Below are 23,774 nucleotides of genomic sequence, written 5' to 3' on the forward strand. Positions count from 1 at the left end.
AATCCACGAATTACGGTTTGAACTGCTTGACCATCCACCTTACTCACCAGATCTAGCCCCAAGCGACTTCTTTTTGTTCCCTCATCTAAAAATTGCGCTCGGAGGACAGAGATTTTCGTCAAATGAAGAGGCAATCACCTTCGTGAACAATTATTTTGCAGAGAAAAACGCCGAGTACTATTTCGACGGGTTACAGAGATGGGAGCATCGCTGGGAGAAGTGTGTAGATTTACAAGGAGACTATGTTGAAAAATAAAAAACAATTTTCAGAAAAAATGACTTGTATCTTTGTTAGGTCGGAAACTTTTCAGACCACCCTCGTATATATATATATATACACATATATATATATAGGAGAGACGAGATGAATAAAATAATGATAATATAAACTATATTTGTACTAACCATTTGATCTTTATTTAGCGATATTATTAGTATTATTTAACGATACACGCAATCAAATGCAGAGCGAGTTATAAAATTCGTAATAAATCTCCACAGAAGTGACTTCTCCGGCCGGAAACATATCCGATCCCGTTTCGTGACGGTATTTTGACGTTGTAGTAGTGCAAGGACACGTCGTAATTCCGTGGGCAGCTTGACGCACGTATTGAAAAGGCGCACGATCGTATTACACGCAAACACGCGCTTATTACGCCTCGTATAATTATGGCAACGTAATTATTTTTAACTCGAAATTACTAACCATTCATCTGCTAGACCGCCATAATTGATAGACTCAATGTTTTTGTTTGGTATACGATAAGTAGAACCTCGATTATACAGCAAGTGTACGAAGCATGTTGCGTTAAAGGTGATCGAACTCCCGCCTTTCGACCTGAAGAAATAACTTGGAGAACGTAATCAACCAAGATTTCATCTAAATTAATGTTCTTTTTATATTCATTTAGAGGCAGACTTCCTACACGTTTGCTCCTACATTTTCTCATGAATTAAATTCGACGTTGCTATCAGTCCCTACATGGAGCAGAATTTAATACTGAGGAAGAGCCAATGGCTCTATATTAATCTACGCTTTTTAGAGACTGCACTTACTTGCCTTTTAGCCGACTTAGCCGGAAAACGAACCGTCGTGGTATCGATCCACATATTGTATGACGAGAGCTACCTTTTGCCATCTATATTGCGATTATTACGGATCTATGTCAACTCGTCCTCAATGAAACATTTATAAAGCGTATGCAATCGCAAACATGCAGGTTTCGTTGGCTATACAAATGCACATACAGTAGTAACTTCGGTCTGTCGGCAGTACGCAAAATATTATTTTTTTATTACACTGAGTTACCTTTAGACATAAGAATACGACAATGCAAATCCACAGAAACGAAAGAAAGCTCATAGGTATAATCGTGTCAAAGCTTGTGGTCATCGTGTTTTAAGATTGGCTTCTCCATCCGGCCGCATGCTAACCGCCGAGTACCGAAAATTCAGCGGAATTATCCTCAGCCACCAGCAGGCGATCGAGTAAAGAGGTTATAATTATGTAAATTAGAGCAAACTTTTATTTGGAACGACGACGTTTTAAATGAGACTTGACTTCTGTCGTATCTCATACAACGAGTACTTTATTCAAAGCATACACGGAAAAAAAGATTTGTTAATATATGGTTAACTAAAAATATTAACTGCAGGAGCAAATTTTCTTACTTTCATAGTAAAAATCCATATGTTAGCAAATCTTTTTTTTCCGTGTAACGTCGAAGAATAAACCCGGACATCATACGATCTCCAGAGGATGTTCTGGAGACGTTCTCGGGACATAGGGACGTTCTCAGAATGTCTTTAGGATGTCCCGTGGAGATCTGTTTTATTTGGGAAGTATGAGTGAAGAATGAATATTGCTCGAGATCACGGTTGACACGCGTTTCTCCTTTATCGTTTAAAATATCACGCTTCTCGCCCGAGTAAGTAGACATTTGGGCCTATTATATTCTTAAGTTTATAAGTTAAATAAATTAGATAACACCCTCATAATTAACGCGATTATGTATCCAACTCGTGGGTGGGTATGTAATCGTACCGGTCACCCGCGACGATCGTCAGGTCAAGTAGATTAATTGGTGCGTACGATGGCATCTTACGGCTTAAGATGGTATTATCCGGCCGAGCTTCACGGAGCAAATGAGTCGTTTATTTCGAAAAGGACGTGAGTTTTATTCCTGACCACAATATTTTCTTTCCTTTTTGCCTTCTTCTTTGCGTTTCCTCGGTTTCCGCAATGACCGCGTTGTGAACAAAGAGGTCACTTGCATAATTATTACACGACACGTATTATCGCTTGCTAAACGAGTAGATAAAAGTCGCGCATATATATATCAGGGAAAAATAAAACTGTATGGTAACACCATGAACACGACGGTAGAAATGCCGATTTATTTATGACAGATATGACATAATTATATTCTTAATATATAAGTGCAGGGTGCAGAGTGTTTCTTGTAACTGAGCCGAGTTATAGCTAATAAAAAAATATATTAAGGAAAGATTTGGCATGTTGTTATATGAGCTCTGTTCCACTGCGATACGATTTACTTTTTTGCTAGTGCATCAATGCATTCTTGCGAAAAAAATCGTTTCACAGGAGGATAGAGCTCACTAAACTGCGTGAAATATTTTTCACTTTAATTGAAACAGAACTATAACGTAGCCCAATTATTATAATCATTCTATATATTATAGACATTATTTATAACGCATAAAATAGCATTAACGAAGAATATCGTACTAAACTATGTACTAAAGAATATACTTTAAGATATTTCATATTATATAATATTTCTATATATTACCACTTATTACTATCTATACATTACTATTGTCTCATTATATACTTTATTGTATCTTATATGAACGTTTTAACATGAAAAAACATTTTTATGAATAAATATATGCATTGGTATAAAAATGTAGAGAAGATTTTATCTCTTTCTAAAATAAAAATAACAAGATTAGTCATGATTAATGTGACTAATTATATATTTTGAAATACTAAAAATGTCTAACCGCGATCCTTCAATGAAATTTTTATGTTTATGTACTTATATAACCGCTATGATGTGAGTGAACTTTTATAAAATGAAATGATAGTTCTTTGTAAATATTGTCAATGTCTATCATATTGCAATACTCTTTCTACTAGTTAATTAAATTCGTCCTTAGCGTAATAAATGAAGCTCAGTATCAAATCCAACAAATACGTCGCACCTTCCAAAACACACAATGAGCCCACAGCTAAACCGATCTAAAATCATCAAATCGTCTCAATTTAATATCATATCAATGGTTTCCCTTTCAATTTTATAGCAATTTCTTGCAATCTCACTTTATACGTTAATGACTCAACTTACCTGTCTTTCTGACGAGTCATACATATATTTATGCTCAGATTGATAACCATGCCAGTAATGTAAAGCCGTTCCACCCACAGCCACAAACATGAAAGTTCCCACAAAATTCATAATGATTTCCTTTTTAAAAAAACAAAAAAGAATATTATATGTTTCAAATATATTAATTCAATATTTTGAAGCTTAAAATTGGAGAATTATGTGATCTAACGTTATTTTTCTTTCAGCAAGACAAAAATGCATTCAGAATTTATTAAAAATATTCTCAGAGATATCACTTACGACGAGAGATCTCTTGTGATCGGTATTTCCAAAACAGTAGCTGATGAGTACGACGGTCGTATATACGAAGAATCCGACGAAAACGCCGGAAGCGACGATCTCAGCATCAGGATTCTTGTCTTCATTTAAATTCCACGTTCCACCAACACCTAAAAACTCACCACCATATCCTGTACGGTACAGGATTAAAATAATGAGGTTGAGGACCTGTAAATCGATAAATCATAAGAATATGTTTAAAATATGCACAGGGGGAGAGAGAGAGGAGCTCTAAAAAATTTATAACAATAATAAAAAATAGTATTCTTGGATTCTGGAACAAATTTTCTTTACGAATTACTTAATTACATATCTTTTTTAACACGGGAATTGTGCAAGCCCCGGAAAATTAAACTTTAGAAGATAAATAATATATATATTTATTTTACTTCAGCTATATTGCCAAGAAGAGACTTAGTTTATAGTCATATCTTAATCACGCATTTATCCATTAGAGGATAAATAATAGAGAAACTTATACTTCACTTAATTTGTTCTGATATTTGTGGAAACGAAAATTTTATTTAGAATTGAATTGTCGATTCGACGTTAAAAATTTTAAATATGGAAATGAATAATCAAAGTAAGAATTTCAACCTGATATATCGTAGATATCGTTTCCGTCTTATCATTATAGAAATTTTCTAGAGCATGATGGAGTTCCATGCATCAAAGCGTACGACAATATCGCTTTTCAAACAACGTGCGTTATCACAAACCCACCGATAAGAACAGAAAGCGTGATTCATACGTCTCGTAAGAACGCCCTTTGAATGAGTATATTTGTAACGACTTCTCAACCGCGATCTTTCGCGATCTAACGTCATCGACCGCGAAATCTATTGTACAATCTGTACATTTATTGTACAATCTGTCAATTACAATACGCTATATATCAATTGTTTACGATGGCTTTAAGATGGCAGCGCGAAGGTTTTCTAGGTTATATCATTATCAATTGCTGATACTTTACTTAATCCAACAAATCAAGTAAATTATATTATGCATACTCCACAAGAAAAAAAATTTTTATAGTTTAAGAATGATAAAAAAGCCTTTCTTTAAAGAATTACTATAACATATCCCAAATTACCAAATATGTTGAAAATAACTTTGATCACACACTATTGACACAACATAAAATCGATCTTTCTTTTTAGCTAAAACTTCAATTCTTTTATCATTATTCTTCATAATTTTCGTAACGTTCTATATTAAATGATTTTTAAATATCGTGACTTTAAAACTTCTGTAGAGCTTTTTGTACAATTATACACCTCACACGATTACAACACGTAAAATATCTTCTCACCAATTTTAGCACTTTAATCACTATACTCGCAATAGTCTGCAAGGACACCATATTTGCAAACTTTTTTTATATCAGTCCATCCACGTGAAACGAACGTATAAAATGAAGGTGAGCGTTTTAGATCTTCCTAACAGAACCCAGCCCTCTTTATCTAATCTGATGATACAGCGAGTACGTTGAAAGGGGGATAAGAAATAGAAGATTGCGTTACACATGCGCAATTTTATCAAGCGATAAAAAGCGTTTAAATTCGTTGCATTGTACAAGCGTATTCCTTTAATTTTTGAACTAAAATGACGGCGCTAATAGTGGAGCGAATGTCATTCGGAAATATTTATCAGCAACATTTTCTCAGGAACTCGGCCTGGCCATCAAGCCGGAACAAATCGCCGAAATGGAGGCTCACGTTGACAACATCGATTTTGAAGCTGCTGCCGAAGAAGAAAAAGCGACCAGACACGACGTGATGGCACATGTTCACGTATTCGGTGAACAATGCCCACGAGCTGCTCCCATCATCCATCTCGGCGCGACCAGTTGCTACGTAGGCGATAATACAGTATGTACCGTTAATTATTTAGCACTTCAAAGTGTTAAACTTCACAATGTGTCATCAATACCGTTATGTTCTCAAATATTATTACATTAAGGGATATTAAAGCATTCCATTACACCTTTTAGTTATTAATATTTACAAGAAAATATAATTAAATATTTAATCAATAATTGTTGGTCTAGTGAATTTCTGTATGTGTTGCAAAAATTAACTTAACTAATCGAGAACGCGAAACCAATTAATTTTTTAATACTGTTTTTTTCGGAAGGATCTTCTAATTCTCCGCCAAGGCTTCGATATACTGCTCCCAAAATTAGTCAGTGTACTTCGACGTCTTGCAAAGTTCGCTCTTGAAAACCGTAGTTTGCCCACTTTAGGCTTTACTCATCTTCAACCCGCGCAATTAACAACAGTTGGAAAAAGGGCGACTCTATGGCTGCAGGATCTCATAATGGATGAAAGGGCTATCCGTCGCGCCAGAAATGATCTCAGGTTCCGCGGTGCTAAAGGCACTACCGGTACCCAGGCCTCTTTTCTTCAACTTTTTAACGGTTAGTTCACTTGGTCTTTTAATTTGCTGTTATTTGACACATAAATCATTTTATTTGACTTGTAAGAGAAAGTATATTACATAAATGTTTAAATATTAATAGGTGATGCTGAAAAAGTTAGACGATTGGACGCCCTTATTACCAAGATGGCCGGTTTTGAAAAATATTACAGCGTTACCGGACAAACCTACAGTAGAAAAGTTGACATAGAGTGCTTGAATGTTTTAAGTTCACTCGGTGCAACTGTTCACAAGGTGAGCTCATAACACGCTATATCCGTAACTGTTAAAACATAAACTTCAAAGAATCAAACGTTTACCTTTTTTTTTACCACTATAAATTTTTTATTAAGAAGTGCCTTATTTTGTCATAATTTCTTTTATATAGTTTACATAGTTATATTTTATGATTTGTGAAATTTCTTCAATACAATCGTTTCTTGTTTATCGTTTATAATATTTTCTCTCGATTTTGTTCCTTACATCTTCCATTGAATCTTCTTAGAATTTTTAAAAATCTTCTTTTAATTTTTTAGATTTGCACAGACATTCGTCTTCTCGCTAACATGAAGGAAATCGAAGAGCCGTTTGAAAGTACGCAGATAGGCTCCAGCGCAATGCCCTATAAACGCAATCCCATGCGTTCCGAAAGATGCTGCAGTGTGGCACGTCATTTGATGACGCTGGTAAACAATGCTCTTCAAACTGCGGCGAATCAATGGATGGAACGAACACTAGACGACTCGGCGAATCGTCGACTTACTTTGGCTGAAGCCTTCCTGTCGGCGGATACGATTCTAATGACTCTCCAAAATATCACGGAAGGATTAGTTGTTTACCCGAAGGTAATTGCCAGACACGTGGCGCAAGAGCTGCCCTTCATGTCTGCGGAGAACGTAATAATGGCCATGGTGAAGGCTGGTGGTGATAGACAGGTACGAAAATTCTTTCAATATTTGCATCTATACAGACAAGAAATCTCTTGCAATTATATTCGCCTTATTAGTATACAAATAAGCCAATATAAATTATGGATTACAGATAATCTACTAAGTAAATTTTAATTGAAGAACTTGAAATGTTTTTAATATTCGTCTTATTAATATACGAATAAGACAATATAAATTATGGTTTACAAATAATCTGAGTAAATTTTAATTGAAGAATTTGAAATGTTCTTAATTTCTATGTTACGTAATAACAAAATTTTATATGACATCAGTTTTTAAATATTTATAGTTTAAAAAATATTACGTATATGAATATTAGGTAAATAATATTATACATATTATTTTTATGCTTTGGCTTAGGTTTGTCATGAAAAAATTCGTGTATTGTCTCAAGAAGCCGGAGCACAAGTAAAACAACATGGCTTGGATAACGATCTAGTTGATAGAATAAAAAAAGACCCATATTTCGCACCGATTTTACCTCAATTGGATGTTCTGTTGGATCCCTCGACTTTCGTTGGCAGAGCACCTGAACAGGTCGTCGAGTTTCTTGAAGACGAGGTATATCCTGTGCTTGAAAATTATAAAGGCTTGGAAAGTAATACTGTTGAACTCAATATTTGACTCTGGAAGAAAAAACTTGGCAACATTACCGAAATTTACTCATGTTTCTTTCCAAAAAACATATTACTTAAAGTTACACGAATAACTGGCTCTTAGCTGTAATCTTCTCCGGAATAAAAAGAATATGTACAATTGTTTAATGTTAACATTTCATATATTTTAATAAAGATATTACAGAAAAATAAATCGCACTGTTCGCCGCAAATACGCGCACGCGTTCTCCATTGTCGCTTACTGAACTGCTCCTTTTTCTTCTTTATTACCATGATTGTTTTTTTTTTTGTTTTGTTTACCGCTGACTTTATAAGTCTTCTCTTCGATATAACTGCTGTGATAGCGAGCAACTGTGACATTGAAACGAAAAAGAGAGAAAGAAAGAGGAAGAAAGAAAAAAAGAGACACAGTGATGTTTATTGACGTTCTGTGACTAAGTCTCTTTAAGAAACAAAAGAAAGATATAAATAAATACAGTTAAATAGATAGGTAGAAAAATACATAGATTGTCAGTAAATAAGTAGATACATAGATACACAGATAAAAACAAAGAGAAAGAGGAAAAGTCAGGAAAAAGAATTAATGTATAGAACTATAGAGAAAATAAAAGATAAAATTAAGAAAAAAGAGAGAAAATATAATTTATAAAAAAAGAAAGTGTAAATGCGACAGAGTAAAAGATAAAGTATACCGCAAAAAAATATACCGCAAAAAAGTATACCGCAAAAAATTAGTTCTTCAAAAGAGAGTAAGAAAACGAAAACATTAGAAGAAAAATAAATGTAAAAGTTGAGATAACAATGGAAACATAAGTGTACTTTAAAGCAACAAAAATAAACTTTACTGACAAATTTGCTAAAGAAGATATATAATAATAAAAGAAATAAGAAAGAAGAGGTTAAGGTACCACACAAGTAATTAAAAAAAAACGAACATTAAAGACAGAACATTATTATAGAGATAAATAAAATAGCACAGAAAAAATAAAGAAGATAATAAAAGTCAGTTAAAAATGAGAGATAAAATGAAGGATAAAAGAATAGACGAAATAAAATGTAGAAGATATAAACGAAGAAAATATACGAGTGAGATAAAAAATAATAACGTTGAACATTTTTAGTAGAAAAAAAAATGATAAAGACAACATAGACAATGCAGAAGAGTTAATCTTGAAAAAAGAACATTGAAAATAAAACGTCGAGAGAAAGATTAACGGTATAAAGATAATAGAACAAAGAATAGCAGAAATAGTGGAAAAAGGAAATAATAAAGAACAATAAAGAGATTATAAATTTTAATAATCAAAAGAAATATGAAAATAGAAACATGTAAAAGTTTTGTACAGAGAAAGTTGATCCTTAATTGTGTTACCATAATAAAGAAAAGAAAAAAGATATCGAAAAAAACGACTTGACAAGGAGAAAGTTAATGTAAATAAAAATGTGACAAAACGAGAAAGGAGTGTAAAGCGAAAGATGGAGATCGAGAAAATTCATGCTAGTGAAACTTCGTTTGAAGTTTTTCTAACTTGGAAATGTCATAGTACCGTGTAAGTGATACATGATTGATACGATTTAACGTGCGATCTTGCAAAATGAGTTGGACGTTCACTTTTTCTACTGAAAGCATCAACCAATCAGAAAATTAAAATTTTAAACGAACGACTGACCGCAAAAAGAGGCAGCTATCACAGAACGTTAAATTCGTCGAGAAGTTTTAGTACTACGAATTAGGAACTCTGATTCTTTCAGCACATGAGAAAGAGCCTTTTGAGCAGCAATAAAAAATATCTCAAATATTTATTTCTATATTATTCTTTTGCTTTAATAGGATTTCCATTTTTCTCTTTATATATTTCCGGATTACATTCGAAGTAGGTAACACTCGGTATAATTTTGCTGCCACATTTAAAAAAGTTCAGTTACTAATACGTCATAAATCTTTATAACAAACTCATAAAATTTGAAACTCTAAAATTTCATTCATTTTATATATATTTTTCCTGTTAATAAATTATTAATTCAATAGACTCTTTGAAAAGTAGATATGGAAATCCAAAATGTTCTAAATGTTGGAAATCCAACATTTAATAAAATATTCCAATAGTAATATGATATGAATTAGTTTCAGTTGGTAATATTTTAATTTTGCTTTTCCAATAATGATCAGCCTAAAATTTCTGAAGGCTCTTGTCCATTAGGCCGGCTTATCTTTTATAAACGCGGTGACCCGTAAAGGTAGCTCCATCGGAAACTTTCCCGGATTCAACAAAAACGGCAAGCTGATCTCCGGCTTCGACATCCAATAGGACAAGATTACTTCCTCCGCCTGGACCAACGCTGACAATCGGCCTCCAGCTTTCAGATTTGTTCAATTTGCGTTTCATCGTCAGCCGTAGGTCCGTGCTACCATATCCGGCGAAGCTGAATTGGTAGAGACCCGGACAATGCGTGGTGAAGATCCCTGTCTGCGCCGCGTAACCGACTCCTTTATCTACCAAAGTCTCGGAGAGGACGAGTTTAGCTTCCTGCATAATTAGACATTTCTACATTTATTTCCACGTATACAAATAATTATAAAATGTAAGATTACTTTAGTCAGAAATAATGAAAATATTTGTTAGTTTTATCGCTTTGTTAGCTTAACCAAATTTATTGCTAAGAAAATTGATCAGTTGCTTTTTTGAATCAATTAAAATAATTAAATCAATAAATTAACTGAATTCTTTGAATTAATTAAAATAATTGAATTATTACGAATACTGACGGAATATTTTTCGCAGATTTTCTTCACTATAGTTGATTAAAATTAAGATTATTTGAATTAATGATTATAGCATTAATTTACCTTCACCGAGCCTTGAGTGGCAGAAAAGGCGACGAGTCCGGCACAATCAGCAGCAGTTGCCAATTTCTTGGAGCCAATTGTAGTAATACCAGGGTTTTCCGGTGGATCTGGTACCGCTGCATCAGTCAACACGGCCGCTGCCAATATCAGCACCGCCCACACCACCCTGTTCGTAGAAATAAGTAAGTCTTCATTAGCCGGCTAATCTTGGCTTGAATTTGCATGTGATTTGAATCCTCTTTAAAATTCTGCCTTAAAATTAACTAAAGTAGCCAGCTTCCGAATAAAATTAGCTAAATGACGCGCGCCTGTGTTGTACACGATAAAAAGTAAGCACTAATAATTCTCTTATCTTAAAATAGCTTATAAAGAAATATATAAAATATAAAAAATGACTTACAAAATAAAAAGGTTAAAGCGTGTTAACCCAAAGAAAATATAGTTCGATTAGAAACTAAATAATTTAATGACACAATTAAATTTAATGACACAAATGCTTCAATTTTTTTCTAACAGTTGTTTACAACTAACTGGTCTAATTATTTATATTTTTATCAACGCAGTTCTGACCTACGAGTAGACTCGAAATGAGTAAAGTCTAGCTGCATTATGCGAAAATTAATATTTGAAATTAGCATAGTACAAAGACGCAAATACAGCTGAGTTGACGCGCCACTCGTTCTTGCATAACGTGTCACGTAGGCGTGTAAGAGAATTTTTTTGTGCTCGTATCGCGCTCGCTTCTTTTTGCTCCGCTGACTTTAATCGTCAATGTGACTATCTCGGTAAAGTTCAGCCGGTTCGCGATACTTTCACTGCTCGCGGCTACCACCCGGCCGAGCCTACAGGCTTGTCTTTCATTTGCCTCCTTCCTCCCTTCGTAAAATCATCTCGAACCTTTCATTTTTCATTTTTTCATACTTTCTCTTTCTGCTGGTGCTTTCAAAGAAGGTTGTCATTAATGCTTAATTATTAGTAATGTTTAAACAAGTATATGCTGATACAAAAGATTTCAGACAGTATTTTTAAGATCTGTGTAGTATTTGTATTTATTATTATAATCATCGTATTATTACATATAATATTGATAAAATTTTTTGTTAATCAGAAACATATAAAAGAGAAATTGTATTTTGAAAATGCAGTTTTTTAAATTAAATTGATATTTCTATGATATTTAGTCTTTTGGTAGAGAAATATCTATAAGTTTTTTAAAATATTAAATCGCAAAAAACTAATGATTTAAATAATTATTTTTATTTTTATTCTCTTCAACTCATGCTATTTATATTTAGGAATTAAATACTCAAATCTTTTATAAAGTTACAAATGCCACCACGATCAAAGGAATTTAATGCAACTTCGTACGTGTCTGAGTATACAACTTATCTAAGATGAAACGCAACTCAACTTTCGCTACTAAAGCTTCGATGCGATATGCATGAGTAAAAGTAATTGTCAATTATTAGAGCGAGATATACGTTGTTTCTCATCCTCATTTCTCACTCGTAAACGCTAAATATATAAAGTTGCGATTATTTAAAAAATACAAATCGTGAACACAGTTGCATTCAATCTGTTTGTTTTTTCCATTTTCCTGGGACTGTAACGTACTAGGAAAAAACTTGACAGTAATTTTAACAATGGTAGATAATTTGCATCACTGATCAGCAGCAACCGCAACTACGATAACATTAGTTGCAAGGTCGAGTCTTACCGCATTTTTATTATTGCTCTTATGTAACATTGTGCGGATCGTTTAGCACACTGTTCACGCAAACTTCAACTTGAATATATTTTTGTATAAGTTATAAAATCACAGTCAGTTATTAAGTGAAATTTATATTTTTTTTATAAGAACTAAATAATATTTTAATACAAAATTCACCAGAAGACACAGAAAGAAGACTTCTCGAGCAAGTTGCAATTTAATGATATATTGAACAACGTTGAACTGTTCAACTGTTAATTGTACAATCAAAATAAAAGAGACTTACATGATGGTAAAAAGTGGTGTGGCAGCGACGGACTTTCCTCTTTCAGGCTGTTCCTTCCGTGTTACAGTCAAGTCAGATCAAGTCAGAGCCCTCGTACGCCTTTATATCACCTTCTAGCCCAGACTAGTGTGAATCGCACGCCAGCACCAGCTTTTTCTTTCGTTTTGCGTCTCGTTCCATTCGCAGCAAGTGCTCTCTTTCTCGCTGATTGGTAACTGCAATCGCCCCACCACTTAACGATTGGCAAGTTAACAGGCTAGGTAGTGACAGTTTCCACCACCAGCAACGCGAAGAAAGCAAACTTCGAAAACAATAAAGCGATAACGTTTTTTTCAGATACAATTTAAATATAAAAATATATAATTAGCAAATTCTGTAAATGCAAACGGATGTAACGGCAATCCATCTTTCCTTCTTTCGAAAAGTTCTTTTCGACTTACGATATTTTTTCAATTGGGCAGGAGTCAGTGTGTTAAAAACACGTTTTAAACGTTCCTGATCACGCGATTTATTCCTCATTATAATTATCAACAGTATTTAATTAATCGCTCGATAAATGGCACGTTAATTGAAGTTCTGTCAAAATTGCAGGGGACAATATATGTTTGATGCTAGCTTTTTAGGTTTTTTTAATAAGTAACGAATAAATAACATTTTTTTTTTGGAAACACGGAGGAAAAGATAGGAACGGAAAGTCAATGCAAGCACATAGTATGTAATAAGGATCAAGTAATTATTTCAAGAATACCAGAAACTTGCTGATACCCGGAAAAGAAAGCGAACGCAGTCAGGAAGAATATCAATTATGCAAAATGCATTATCGACACTGTTACGTCAAACGAAATAGGGAAATGTAACATAAACGAACTTCTCACAATGGGAAACGCTTGTCAGCATATGAACAGCAAATTTTAATTTCAAATGATGATTACCATTTGAAATTATACGAAGAGTAGACAATGTGTTTTATTCATATCTTTAAAGTTTGCTATTCGATGACTTAATATAATATCATTAAAAAGATAGCTGCAGAGCCAAGTGTGCGCAATAACTTGTACATTCCGTATATGTTACTGATAATATCGATAATATCATACCGTTGTTAATCGCATATTGTTGAAACGATGATTTTAGACGATTTATTCAATATTTACATAAATTTGAAGCGTAGAAATCCAAGTTATATACATTGACATCAGACGACTTTTTGCGATTTGGATCGACGAGCACGAACTACTTTCACTTTGACAACGCTTTCCCGCAGCCAGTATCTCGATCGCCTTGAATTTAGCCTCCTCCTTTGTCTCAACCTACCTATCCACGACTCCGCTCTCCGATGCTGAGAGATGCACTTCGACGCGATATTTATCGACGCTATTCAATGCAAACGTTTAGGAATCTAGGTGTCTATGAGCTCGAAACAAAATTATCAATCAATCCGAGGTCGAGAGACCGATTAGTGAAAGTAGCAGTCGTTCATTGTTTAATGATACGCTGCTATGCGTACGGACTCGTAACATTTCATCATTCGACAGTGAACGGATCCTTCGAACTAAATTAAGCAATATAAAAGTTAATTTGAACATTTACAAATTTGTAAACATTAAATCTTTTTATTTATTATGTACACAAGAAATTGGGAAAAAAACTCCCTGGGACTGTAGAAAAGTCGCCGAGATATTGACCGCGCGCAATAGTGTCCAATAACGAATCCTACACTAACAAATTGTCGGCCTGGCAAGCTGGGCCCTTGCTGGGCCAATTGCATGCGCCAGCCCTTGAGTCAAATGTCAAATGGATCGGACAATTAAAAATGTGAAGCGTGAACTTCTTTTTCCACTGATCCCAGTAACAAGCATAGAATTTGTTGCAGAGATTAGGATGTCTGAAGAGGCCTGGTCTGGCACAGTCAGTGGCACCATCGATGATTTGGTCGGGATCGTCTTCTTCATCGGAAGGAATCGAGTTCGGTGACGGAGCAATGTTCTCCAATTTTTTGCCGACTCGAAGACCACCCCGGAATCTATTAGGTTCTCCCAGAACGTCACTCTTCGCGGATGTAAAACCTTTCGTGTTAATTGTTGGGGACGCAGGTAAATAAGAGGATGATGGTAAGTTGGATGAGACCGTTGCGACGCTCGTTGTTTCATGTGGGCTAATTTTATAGGGCTGCGGTGAGTAATCTCCATAATTGGTAACGTAGTCGCCCTCTTCAGAAGAGCGGTCGTTCTCAAGATCGACGTAGATTTCGGATTCGTCATAGTTAGACAGATCCACTTTGCCCCTCGAAGAGGCGATCAAATTCTTCTTCCCTGGACCGCGAAGGTTAGCGAAAGGATCAGCCTTACATGTGCAGTCTGCTCCAAGCTTACCGAGAAGAAGTGGATGAAGATCGCTCCACTTGACGATCACCTTGCCTTTGCCTTCGGCAGATTTTGTAGTGACTTCGTAAGAAGATATAGTGGGGCCAGATGTGATAGCAAAAGTACTGCCGGTTCTTATAGACGACGAAGAGAACTGTTTGGTTGACGTTAAATTAAATCCTGAGCTTGCGGAGCTGTCGTATACGCTTGGTGTATATTTAACAGTGCCTCTGTAATTGGTGATTAATTTGTTGATTTCATCTCTTGGGATATCCAAATTTGTTGGAGAACCACCGCGAACAGTCGTTCCCAAGGAAGACGGAGTCGAAAATCCTTGACCAGAATAGTACGTGTCAGTAGGTTTGAACGTGGTAGGCGATATGACGGAAGATGGACTCTTGTATGTAACGCCAAAGCCTGGCGAAGGTTTCTTGTAAGTTACCCCCACGAGTTCTGGTCGCACCGTTACCGTAGGTATGTCGTATTTCGCGGTAGAAGCAATGAAACCAGGTTTGCTTGGCTTTCCAGGAAGATATTCTAAAACTGGAGACGGCGAAGTGAAGGAACTGTAGTCCCTTGGAGTTGAATCGGTCCGTTGGAAAGGCACTCCTAAACCGATGCTAGATTTCGATCCTGTTTGAGAGCCACCGATCCGTTGGGTAAATCTATCTTCAGTTAATACCGAAGTGGTTTGGTAAGTCCCAGGTTGCTTGGTGGTATAAATTATAGGCGTAACAGTCGGTGTTGGTAAGCGATCATTTGATACAGTAGGTATCTTTGATTCGAATACGCTAGTTCTGTCAGATAATCCATTATGCAGTTCAACACTCAAAAACGGTGTTGGCGTTGTAACTGGTAGATTACCTTCGATCGGTAAAATAGGTGATGCGGAAGAAATTGCACCGCCAGTTACAAATTTCACGGCTGGCTTGGGATACGAATAGCCGTAGGCAGTTGATGGCAAAGTAACACGATCACCTGGCCTAATTGTCGAGGAGTAAATAGATGGAGTTAAAGTAGAGGATAAGCTACCGATGAACGATGGTTTGGTGTAGCCACCAACGTTTCCATCGAATGCTTTCTCACCGATATTTTCGGGATTCAAAATGGGCCGACGTTCGCTTGTGCTTACCGAGTAACTACCTCCACCGCTTAAAAGAGCAGTGGTTATACCCGTTTTAGTTGGACCAGTTTTTGTGAATCCACTTGGTGTAAAGACAGATGGTTTAGTCGAAAAGTATCCTGGAGCAATAGTGCTTGAGTCTCGAACTCCGGATAAAGTAGAGCCGAAAACAACACCTCCGGTGCTGTCTATTCTGCTTCCAGGTAGGATAGAGTCCGGAAGAGTAGCACTGGTTGGTCTATAGTCCGGAAGATCACTTTCTGAATATTTTCCAGTATCATAAGGAACGTTGAACGTCACGGTGCCACGTCCCCCGTCAGGTTTGTAGCCTTGAGAGCTCAATCCTCCAGTCAAAATGGCGCTTGAATAACTTGTTGATCCTCCTGTTTCAACTCTGCTTCCGCTGGTGTCTTGATAAGTTACGCCTGGCTGAGAAACGTACGGTTTACCGGTTGCACTCACGATGCTTCCCGCTTGAGTAGAACCTCCTAGAGATACTCCAAAAGCAGTTTCTCCGGAAATAGCGACATTTGGAGTAATGTCACCTTTCAGAACGACACCTGGCGTTGAAGGACCGGTTAATGAAATTCCAGGCGATGGAGTTCCGTATATTGTTGTTCCTCCACTAACAGATCCAACGTCAACATTCTTCACCCCGCCCGTAATCACGTATCCTGGTGTCCCGGAAGAAGTAGATATATAGCCAGGTTGAATACTTCCAGTCAAGATGGCACCTTGCTCACTAGCAGTAGTTGATACCGCTCCAGGAATACTTCCGTGACTGAGGATGGTCCCCGGCAAAGAGTCATCGGTAATAATACTTCCTTCTACGCTGCTTCCAGTCAAAATTGCACTAGTAGCGCCTGTCGGAACGTTATAGTCAGTAGGAATTTTATTGTTGAAAATGCTGACATTTAAATGAGGTCTCGCTAAATTAGGTTGCGTATAGCCACTCGTCACTCTGACTTCGTATGTCTCAGCTGTTTCGCTATGATCCCTAACTCCGGCTCCTGTTGTCCCAATCGAAAGATAATTCGGTTCCACTGGTTGTATGAACACAGGAATTGTGTACCCATCATGATCGTATCTTATAGCTGTTGAAGAAGAAGTACCTGTTGCTCCAGAAAATGGTGTACTACCTCTTATTAAATGACTATTGTCAGTAGTCGTAACACTTTGACGCCCGGGGCCAAAAGAAGGCGCAAATCCTGGTTTTGAAGCGCCACTAACAAAATTAGTTCCTGTGACACGTCCTGTCGTTGAGTGCAAGCTTGAGTCTGTTCCAGAACTGCTCGGCAGATTTACATCAATTCCAAAAGAGCCAGCACGGATTCCATCAGTAGCTTTTGAGTATCCCGTAGCAGCAGAATCTCGATATACTTCTGTAGTTGATCCTGTGTATCCTCCGCTTATTGATCCACTGATTTCAACACCGCTAGTAGCTCCGGAAAAAGGGAACTTAGGTACGCTTCCGTATAACGAGCCCGTTGCGCCGGATGGTTGACGTCCAGTTGCTCCTGGATAGACATTGGTAGAAGCTGAGTAACCATCGGCATTAAATGTATTGGATTCTGTGTACAGACTTGTCGATCCATCATGCTTGAGTCCAGTAGAGCCTAGGCGAATGTCAACGGACCCAAGCGATTCCGTGGGACCGAAATAGTTCGTTTCTGGTCTTGTATAACTTACTCCTGCTATCGGATGACCTCTACTGACGCTTCCTGTGTGTGTAGAGCCAGAATAACTTGATCCAGGTATCCCTGAGTAAGTTACACCTTGCCCTGTTAAATGATCTCCAGCAAATGTTCCCGAATACCCTCCTGTAGATCCAGAAATACCCGTACTAATACGGCTCGATTCAGTATTGGCATATCCAGTAACTTCACCGGTGTATCCAGAATATCCAACTCTGCCATCGGACGCAGTATGTGTAGTACTGCTAATTCCACTACTCACTGTAGGGTATCTTGTGCTTCCTCCAACGGTTACTCCGGGAGATATAGAAGCAACGTGTATATCAGGTCCAGAATACGTTGAGATGGGTACTGATTCTCCATATTGTCCAGTTGGTCCAGAATAACCAACCACAGATGGACTAGATAATCCTACATGTCCAGAGGTTGCTCCAGCATCAGAAGACGAAATACTAGTATATCCGCCGATGCGTCCCGTAATTCCGAAATAGTTCGGTCGGCTACCCTCGTGAATACCAGCATCAGTAGACTTAGAATAATCGGAATAACCGGTTCCAGTTGTGACGGAATATCCAGGTATAGAGCCAGTAACGTAACCTCCAGTACCGAGTCCAGCGGAGGTTCCCGCAGTGTATCCTCTATAGTCGTATTCCGTCCTGGTATAAGCTGATCCGGATTCTGAGCAAGCTGGTACCAACCAGGGCCACTCGCACACCAATTTTTCTTCGTCGAACACCAAGCCATACGGACAACGGAACTCGAACGCCATTAACTCAGGTCCACCTTAGTTAGTGCAAGTTGTACATTAATTAAGGTTCATTATTTCACAGTAAAGATAGAGATGATAACATGCAACAATAAAAAAAGTGTGTAGAGAAAATCGGGGATTATGATAACTAGCATCAGTCTCCCTTACACAGCATATTTTATAATTATTTTCTTTTAGTTGAAGAGTTTTGAAAATTAGATCGGTACGTTGATAAATTATAACATACCTAAGTCCATGCAAGCAAAGAACCAACGACAGTTCTGCGGATCCGCATAGTAGCCGGATCGAGATGGACATTCGAATCTTTTTGGTGTCACAGGAGCAATTTCGCTGCTGCCAGGACACGGTGAGCCTTGAGGCAAAGAGCCTGGCCATACGCAAACCTCCGTACGCTCATCGAACGACAGGCCAGCTGGACAATCGAATTCAAAGACGGAATAATCTTCGACCTCTTGATTGAATTTGACGCAGCGGTAAAATCTGTGAAGAAGGCAATGTTCATTATACGCACATATCAGAGGTTGATTAAATACCAATCTTTAATTTTTATTTACTCGACAACCAATAGTATTAATATTTATTACCTGTTGCAACTCTTAGGATGTACGAAGTAGCCCTGTCTTCTACAAACGAATTCGGTTTGGGTGTTTTCGCGTACAGCTCTGATATGTCCTTCCGCGTCTACTGCGCGAATCACGCGGAAGTTTGACGTTTTCGCTTGATTTGGATACGAAAATTGAGCTTCCTGAAATTATCGGGAAATTATCTTAGGGAAGGTAACAAGCAACTGTGTTACATTTCTTGAGCATGTGAAGTAGAATAAAAATAAATCGACATACATGAAGCTCGTCTTCCAGCGCATTAAGCACGGCATGTCTCGATTTTCTCTTAAATTCCGTGAAGGAATGATAAATTTCTTGCGTGATTGGTTTCTCACACTCAGTCTTTATATCGTTTTCTACATTTCGCACTGCCAATCCCGCCAAATCGCGCAGATACACATATTTTCCCTGAAATAAAACATCATGTAGAAACGTTAATTTTTTTCTTTCTAAATAAAGAAATAAATAAATAATGAATTACTTGATATCCGACAACGATATCATGATCAATTTTTTATATGTAGTATCTAACCGAAGACATCCGCAGACATACCTTTATTCCGACTGAAATCTTATCTTCGAAAGAGATCCACGTCTTGTTTCGAAACGCGTACGGTGCCGTGAGATCTTCATCTCGTTCAACGGTCCATTCTCCGCTGGTTATAGCTTCGCAGAGCTACAATACCAAATGAATTCGTCTCACATATATTGTTTCCGCTTGATATATTATTATTAACATATATTGGCTCCTTTTAGCTAATTAACTAAATTAACTTTCTTATAATTTGAAAGTAATAATTAACTAGTAACTTTCTTATATCTTGAGGAGAATTAACTAATTACTGTTGAAAGTATAAGAAAGTGAAATTAGGAATAGATCGTACCTGTTCACGGTTGATCGGAACGGGTTCTTTTTCGGTAGTTTGCGACCTAGGAACGTTCTCAGACTCGTCCTTCAAAGTAAATTTATATGCGTTAGCCGGCAAGGACACTAAGATTTTTTGCTTCGGAGCTCCTAATCCAATTATCAAGTCTACTAAGCTGTCCGTGTTCAATATATCGAAGAGTCCCATTAGACGCGAGGGGTGAAAGGTAACAAAGGTACTATCTTCGTCTGTCAAGTAGTCCGTTGGCAGCGTAAATAGATCAACGTACCTGATGAGGAAGACCGGAAGAAGAAAAACATGCATGCAGTTCAATGAGAAATTCACTCAAGAGATGGCAGATTCATCGCTCGGCCGCTGAAAATCTCTGTCATACATTTCGCCGACTCGAGCGAGTAAATCCTATTTAACGTTAGTTGAAAAGAAGGGATCTTACTTTGCGAGTTCCTTGAGATCGAACTGCTTGGCCAAGTCCTCTGATTTACTAGGCAAAGTCACGAAAATCCGTTTATCATAGGATTTCCTGATCATCTCATCTTTTAGACTTTTGACGAAGTTATAAAGACGCTCTTTAGAACCCGCCGTCACATTTAGCTCTACGCCATCCACCTTAAGGGGAGAGAGGAAAAACTCTTCTATTAATTTGCAATTTCTCTTAATTTGTAAAATTACGACATGGTCAAATTTCACGTTTTACAAAAGTAAAACAATATACCTCCTTCATGACAGCAATAATCCGGGCGATCGTTTCCTGTCGTAACATAGCGGAAGTTCTCAGCGTCTTCTCGGCGTCATGTATAGAAATTGCAAATTGAAGAGATGGATGCATCTCACTCAAGGACTTCCGCAAATCGGTAATATCTGAAACACCATTACTCGTTACTTGTCTCGAGTAATTGCCTCAATTAAGGTATTTATTTATTTCTTATTGCGGCCTCAATTAAACGAAGTTAATATTGTGCCTTTTCTTCAAGACGTTTGAAGCTTACCGGAAATTGAAAGATTTCGCACGTCATGATTTTGATGCACCAGAGTGGTGCAGCTGCATACGGAGTCGGCGAGTAGTTGCGCGTCGAAAGTAGAAGTATAGCAGAGGATTTCTCTGGCGGGTGAGGTTTTTCTCTTCGGGCATTCTGCAACAAATTAGAACGTGTGCTCGATTTCGCGCATTGCGAGAAGCGCATACTGACAGAGAGAAAAAGAAGAAGACATGTCCATAGCGGGAGTTTCAACAGTTGACATCATCGACCGGTCACTCGGTGTGTTATGCGATTGTTGCTATAATAGTCGTTTGCATAGTCGCGCAAACTTGCTGTTCACTTTCCATAAAAGAAAGAAACCGTGCTGTAAGTGATTCGCGGGAGATTAAGTTGCGGATTATACGAGGCTTATTAATAATCAACGGTCCCGGATACATTGAACGCGATAATAAGTTAGTGTAATTATCGCGCGCGAACGACTGAGCCTAACATTGCGTAAAATTGCTTAGGGGTTCTATCGTATATAAATACTACAAATGTCTTTCAGAGAGATATCGCTAGACACTAAGTCGTATGAATAAATGAGAAATATGTGTTATTGAATGATAATGAAAGTAAAGGTTGTGTTCTTTTTTTGTCCGTTTTAAAAAATATAAAATAGAAATATATTCTCTACTATTATATGAGACATTCCATGTATTTACGATAAATAAAGCACATTTCTCGATTTAATTTTTCTGTTAATGTTAAATGACTGACACAGGTAAGCATTCAGTTATAAAATAAAATAAAATAAAACCTCTATGCTGTCACCTGCTCTCCGATACTTAAGGAGCTGTCAGAGGTATGCTATTGCAAGCGATTGATGATGTAAATGGTATCGTCCTTGTGAGGATGATCGCGCATCGCGTAACTCAACCTTAAAGGACGTGGTGTATTCGATACACGTGTAACGCAACAGACAGATCACTTTTCGCGTTACACACCGATGCGTAAAAAGAAAGAAGAAAAAAGAAAGCCATACTATTTAACCCTCTAATGTACCACTCAATCTTCATTTTGTCAGAAAATTAAGCGCAAATGAAAATTTATGGGAGATATTTTAGTCGACATATTTTTCTGTTAATTCAAATAATCTGCAAGCAATTTGTGATCTTTATTTAATGAAAATGTCTTACAACCTGTTCCCCATAATTATAAGCAGAAGATATTTTATTTTATATTTTTATAAAGCGGAGAAATTGTTAAATAAGAAACATTTTTTTTCTTCATGTAACTTTAAATAAAATTTCTTTTAACAAGTATCAAAAACCTTTAATTATATTACCAAAGTAAAAATATATAAGATATTTAAATCAATAGTATAATTAATAAGTAAATATGTATAAATAAAATATAAAAATTTATATCGCACTAATAACACAAGTAATAAAAAAAATGCATAAAATACGGACAATTTACATCCCAAGTTGCTTCAATGAATTAAAACACGGCAACTGCTTGACGCGCTTATCAAGTTTATGCTCCGAATGACCTGTGAGAGGTAAGTCATCTTAAAAAATCTCACTTACTGGTCGTGGATCCGAGCGCTATGAGCGCAAACGACACTAGAAGGACTCCGCGACCCCACATCGCGATTTCCACGCGATCGAGCACCGAAATCGCGACGCTCGATCGAGCACCGAAATCGGATCGCCGGCGGATGCTGGACAAGCAAGGTAATCACACTCGAACCGTTCAGCCTAGCATTGAGATCCCGCGCGAGTTGACCAGGTCCTTTCTTTCTCTTCTCTATCAAGTGGAGGATCCAAGGATCCTTCGAGTCCGAGCGCGCGTTTTGTACTGAACCTTCGGAGGACGCGTGCTCTCTTAGTAAACCTTACGCCGCCACGACCGGATGGCAGCAAGGACCAAAGTTCGAAAGGGAAGGCACCGAGAGAACGAACCGCGGAGAGGCGAGAAAAGAGGGAGCGGGAGGCCACCGGGAACGATGGATCGCTGAATCACGGGTGGGGTACCTGGACTGTCCCAGATCGGGACACTTTCCGCGTTACGCGCGTGATGTACGGCGTGAAACGAGGCGACGCATGCTTGCAAGCATGCGAATCCTTCTTTCCTTTCCGGACGAATTGGCAATGGTTAGTCGGCAGAAAATTAGAAATTGCAAATCAGCCGACCATAATGCTCGATTAATCAATTTAAATCAGAATAAATTTGCGACGAAACACACGTTTATCGTATAAGTTATTCTAGCGTGACAGAAATCGATTTCTTGATAACCGAATTTCTCGGATGCTTCCGCCAATTTGTAATTGAATTTGCAATCTGAGCATTAATCGCGTCTTCACCCACGAAAAATCGAGAAATCTCAGTCGATCAGCAATTAACCGTAGGAATTATCTTAGTCGCGATGAGCTTGCACTACTGTCAGAAACGCACGCTATGATCGTTCGATTCGAACTACCACTGCAGATAGCTTGACTTCGTTCTTCCGATGCAACGCGAATCCATTTGTCTGTACATATTTATCTAACGTGGTATCCGCTTTGCTGTATTGATCACCGGCGTATGCAAATCGATTGATGAATCCGTCTTTAACGTAGGTGATTGCGTCACCAATCTCCTGCACGCTGTTGTCAGAAGCAGGTGCACTCGACACCTCGGCTAGTAACATTTGTTTCACATTCTTGTGCTGCTTGCGCAGAAGCTGATTAAACATAAATTTCAATAAGTTTCTATCATCTCTCTCATAGCAGCTTTCAACTACCCTAAAGGAAAAACAGGTAAATAAAACATAATTTTATCAAGTGAGCTTTCGTTTATTGAACTCTTTCTTA

General features: G+C 37.3%; 3 protein-coding genes across 5 annotated transcripts in view; 1 reads left to right on the forward strand and 2 right to left on the reverse strand.

The window, feature by feature from the left end:
- LOC116843347 (adenylosuccinate lyase) overlaps positions 1–7,870 on the forward strand; it is a 24,075-nt gene extending 16,205 nt beyond the window's left edge. Inside the window, exons 2-6 of the mRNA XM_032813712.1 lie at positions 5,360–5,563; positions 5,829–6,111; positions 6,214–6,365; positions 6,647–7,045; positions 7,421–7,870. Of these exons, the coding sequence (XP_032669603.1) occupies positions 5,360–5,563; positions 5,829–6,111; positions 6,214–6,365; positions 6,647–7,045; positions 7,421–7,684 (1,302 nt within the window). The 3' untranslated portion in view covers positions 7,685–7,870. The remainder of the gene's footprint in view (positions 1–5,359; positions 5,564–5,828; positions 6,112–6,213; positions 6,366–6,646; positions 7,046–7,420) is intronic.
- On the reverse strand, positions 2,364–5,167 carry LOC116843350 (protein snakeskin). Its single transcript, XM_032813722.1, has 4 exons — positions 5,005–5,167; positions 3,654–3,860; positions 3,372–3,491; positions 2,364–3,265 (listed from the first exon to the last, which is right to left on the reverse strand). The coding sequence occupies exons 1-4, from the start codon at positions 5,053–5,055 to the stop codon at positions 3,164–3,166; spliced, it is 480 nt and encodes a 159-aa protein (XP_032669613.1). The 5' UTR covers positions 5,056–5,167; the 3' UTR covers positions 2,364–3,163.
- Positions 7,871–8,955: 1,085 nt separating the features above from the next.
- On the reverse strand, positions 8,956–23,415 carry LOC116843344 (mucin-19-like). Of its 3 annotated transcripts, XM_032813710.1 has the most exons (12): positions 22,509–23,404; positions 20,947–21,090; positions 20,673–20,818; positions 20,394–20,566; positions 19,958–20,228; positions 19,627–19,749; positions 19,311–19,481; positions 19,056–19,216; positions 18,698–18,951; positions 14,240–18,485; positions 10,526–10,691; positions 8,956–10,205 (listed from the first exon to the last, which is right to left on the reverse strand). In XM_032813710.1, exons 1-12 carry the CDS (start codon positions 22,567–22,569, stop codon positions 9,885–9,887), a joined length of 6,237 nt encoding a protein of 2,078 aa, XP_032669601.1. In that variant the 5' UTR covers positions 22,570–23,404; the 3' UTR covers positions 8,956–9,884. The 3 variants fall into 3 exon arrangements, with proteins under 3 accessions (XP_032669601.1, XP_032669600.1, XP_032669599.1); XM_032813708.1 differs by lacking the exons at positions 8,956–10,205; positions 10,526–10,691 and having other exon boundaries at positions 13,235–18,485; positions 22,509–22,785; positions 22,956–23,415; XM_032813709.1 differs by lacking the exons at positions 14,240–18,485; positions 18,698–18,951; positions 19,056–19,216; ... (5 more) ...; positions 20,947–21,090; positions 22,509–23,404 and adding an exon at positions 12,523–12,689.
- Positions 23,416–23,774: the final 359 nt, after the last annotated feature.

This window comes from Odontomachus brunneus, unplaced genomic scaffold (genome assembly GCF_010583005.1).
Source record: "Odontomachus brunneus isolate Ranch 3 - 2012 unplaced genomic scaffold, Obru_v1 Obru_scaffold_031, whole genome shotgun sequence".
Classification (NCBI taxonomy): domain Eukaryota; kingdom Metazoa; phylum Arthropoda; class Insecta; order Hymenoptera; family Formicidae; genus Odontomachus; species Odontomachus brunneus.

Excerpts from the sequence above, each read along its gene's own strand:
- LOC116843350 (XM_032813722.1), bottom strand. The coding sequence starts at position 5,055 with ATGGTGTCCTTGCAGACTATTGCGAGTATAGTGATTAAAGTGCTAAAA. Across the intron at positions 3,861-5,004 it reads TGATTAAAGTGCTAAAATTG|GTCCTCAACCTCATTATTTT; the intron begins GTGAGAAGATAT and ends ATCGATTTACAG. Across the intron at positions 3,492-3,653 it reads ATCACAAGAGATCTCTCGTC|GAAATCATTATGAATTTTGT; the intron begins GTAAGTGATATC and ends TTTTTTAAAAAG.
- LOC116843344 (XM_032813710.1), bottom strand. The coding sequence starts at position 22,569 with ATGTGGGGTCGCGGAGTCCTTCTAGTGTCGTTTGCGCTCATAGCGCTC. Across the intron at positions 19,750-19,957 it reads TTCCGATCAACCGTGAACAG|CTCTGCGAAGCTATAACCAG; the intron begins GTACGATCTATT and ends TTGGTATTGTAG. Across the intron at positions 19,482-19,626 it reads AGATTTCAGTCGGAATAAAG|GGAAAATATGTGTATCTGCG; the intron begins GTATGTCTGCGG and ends GTTTTATTTCAG.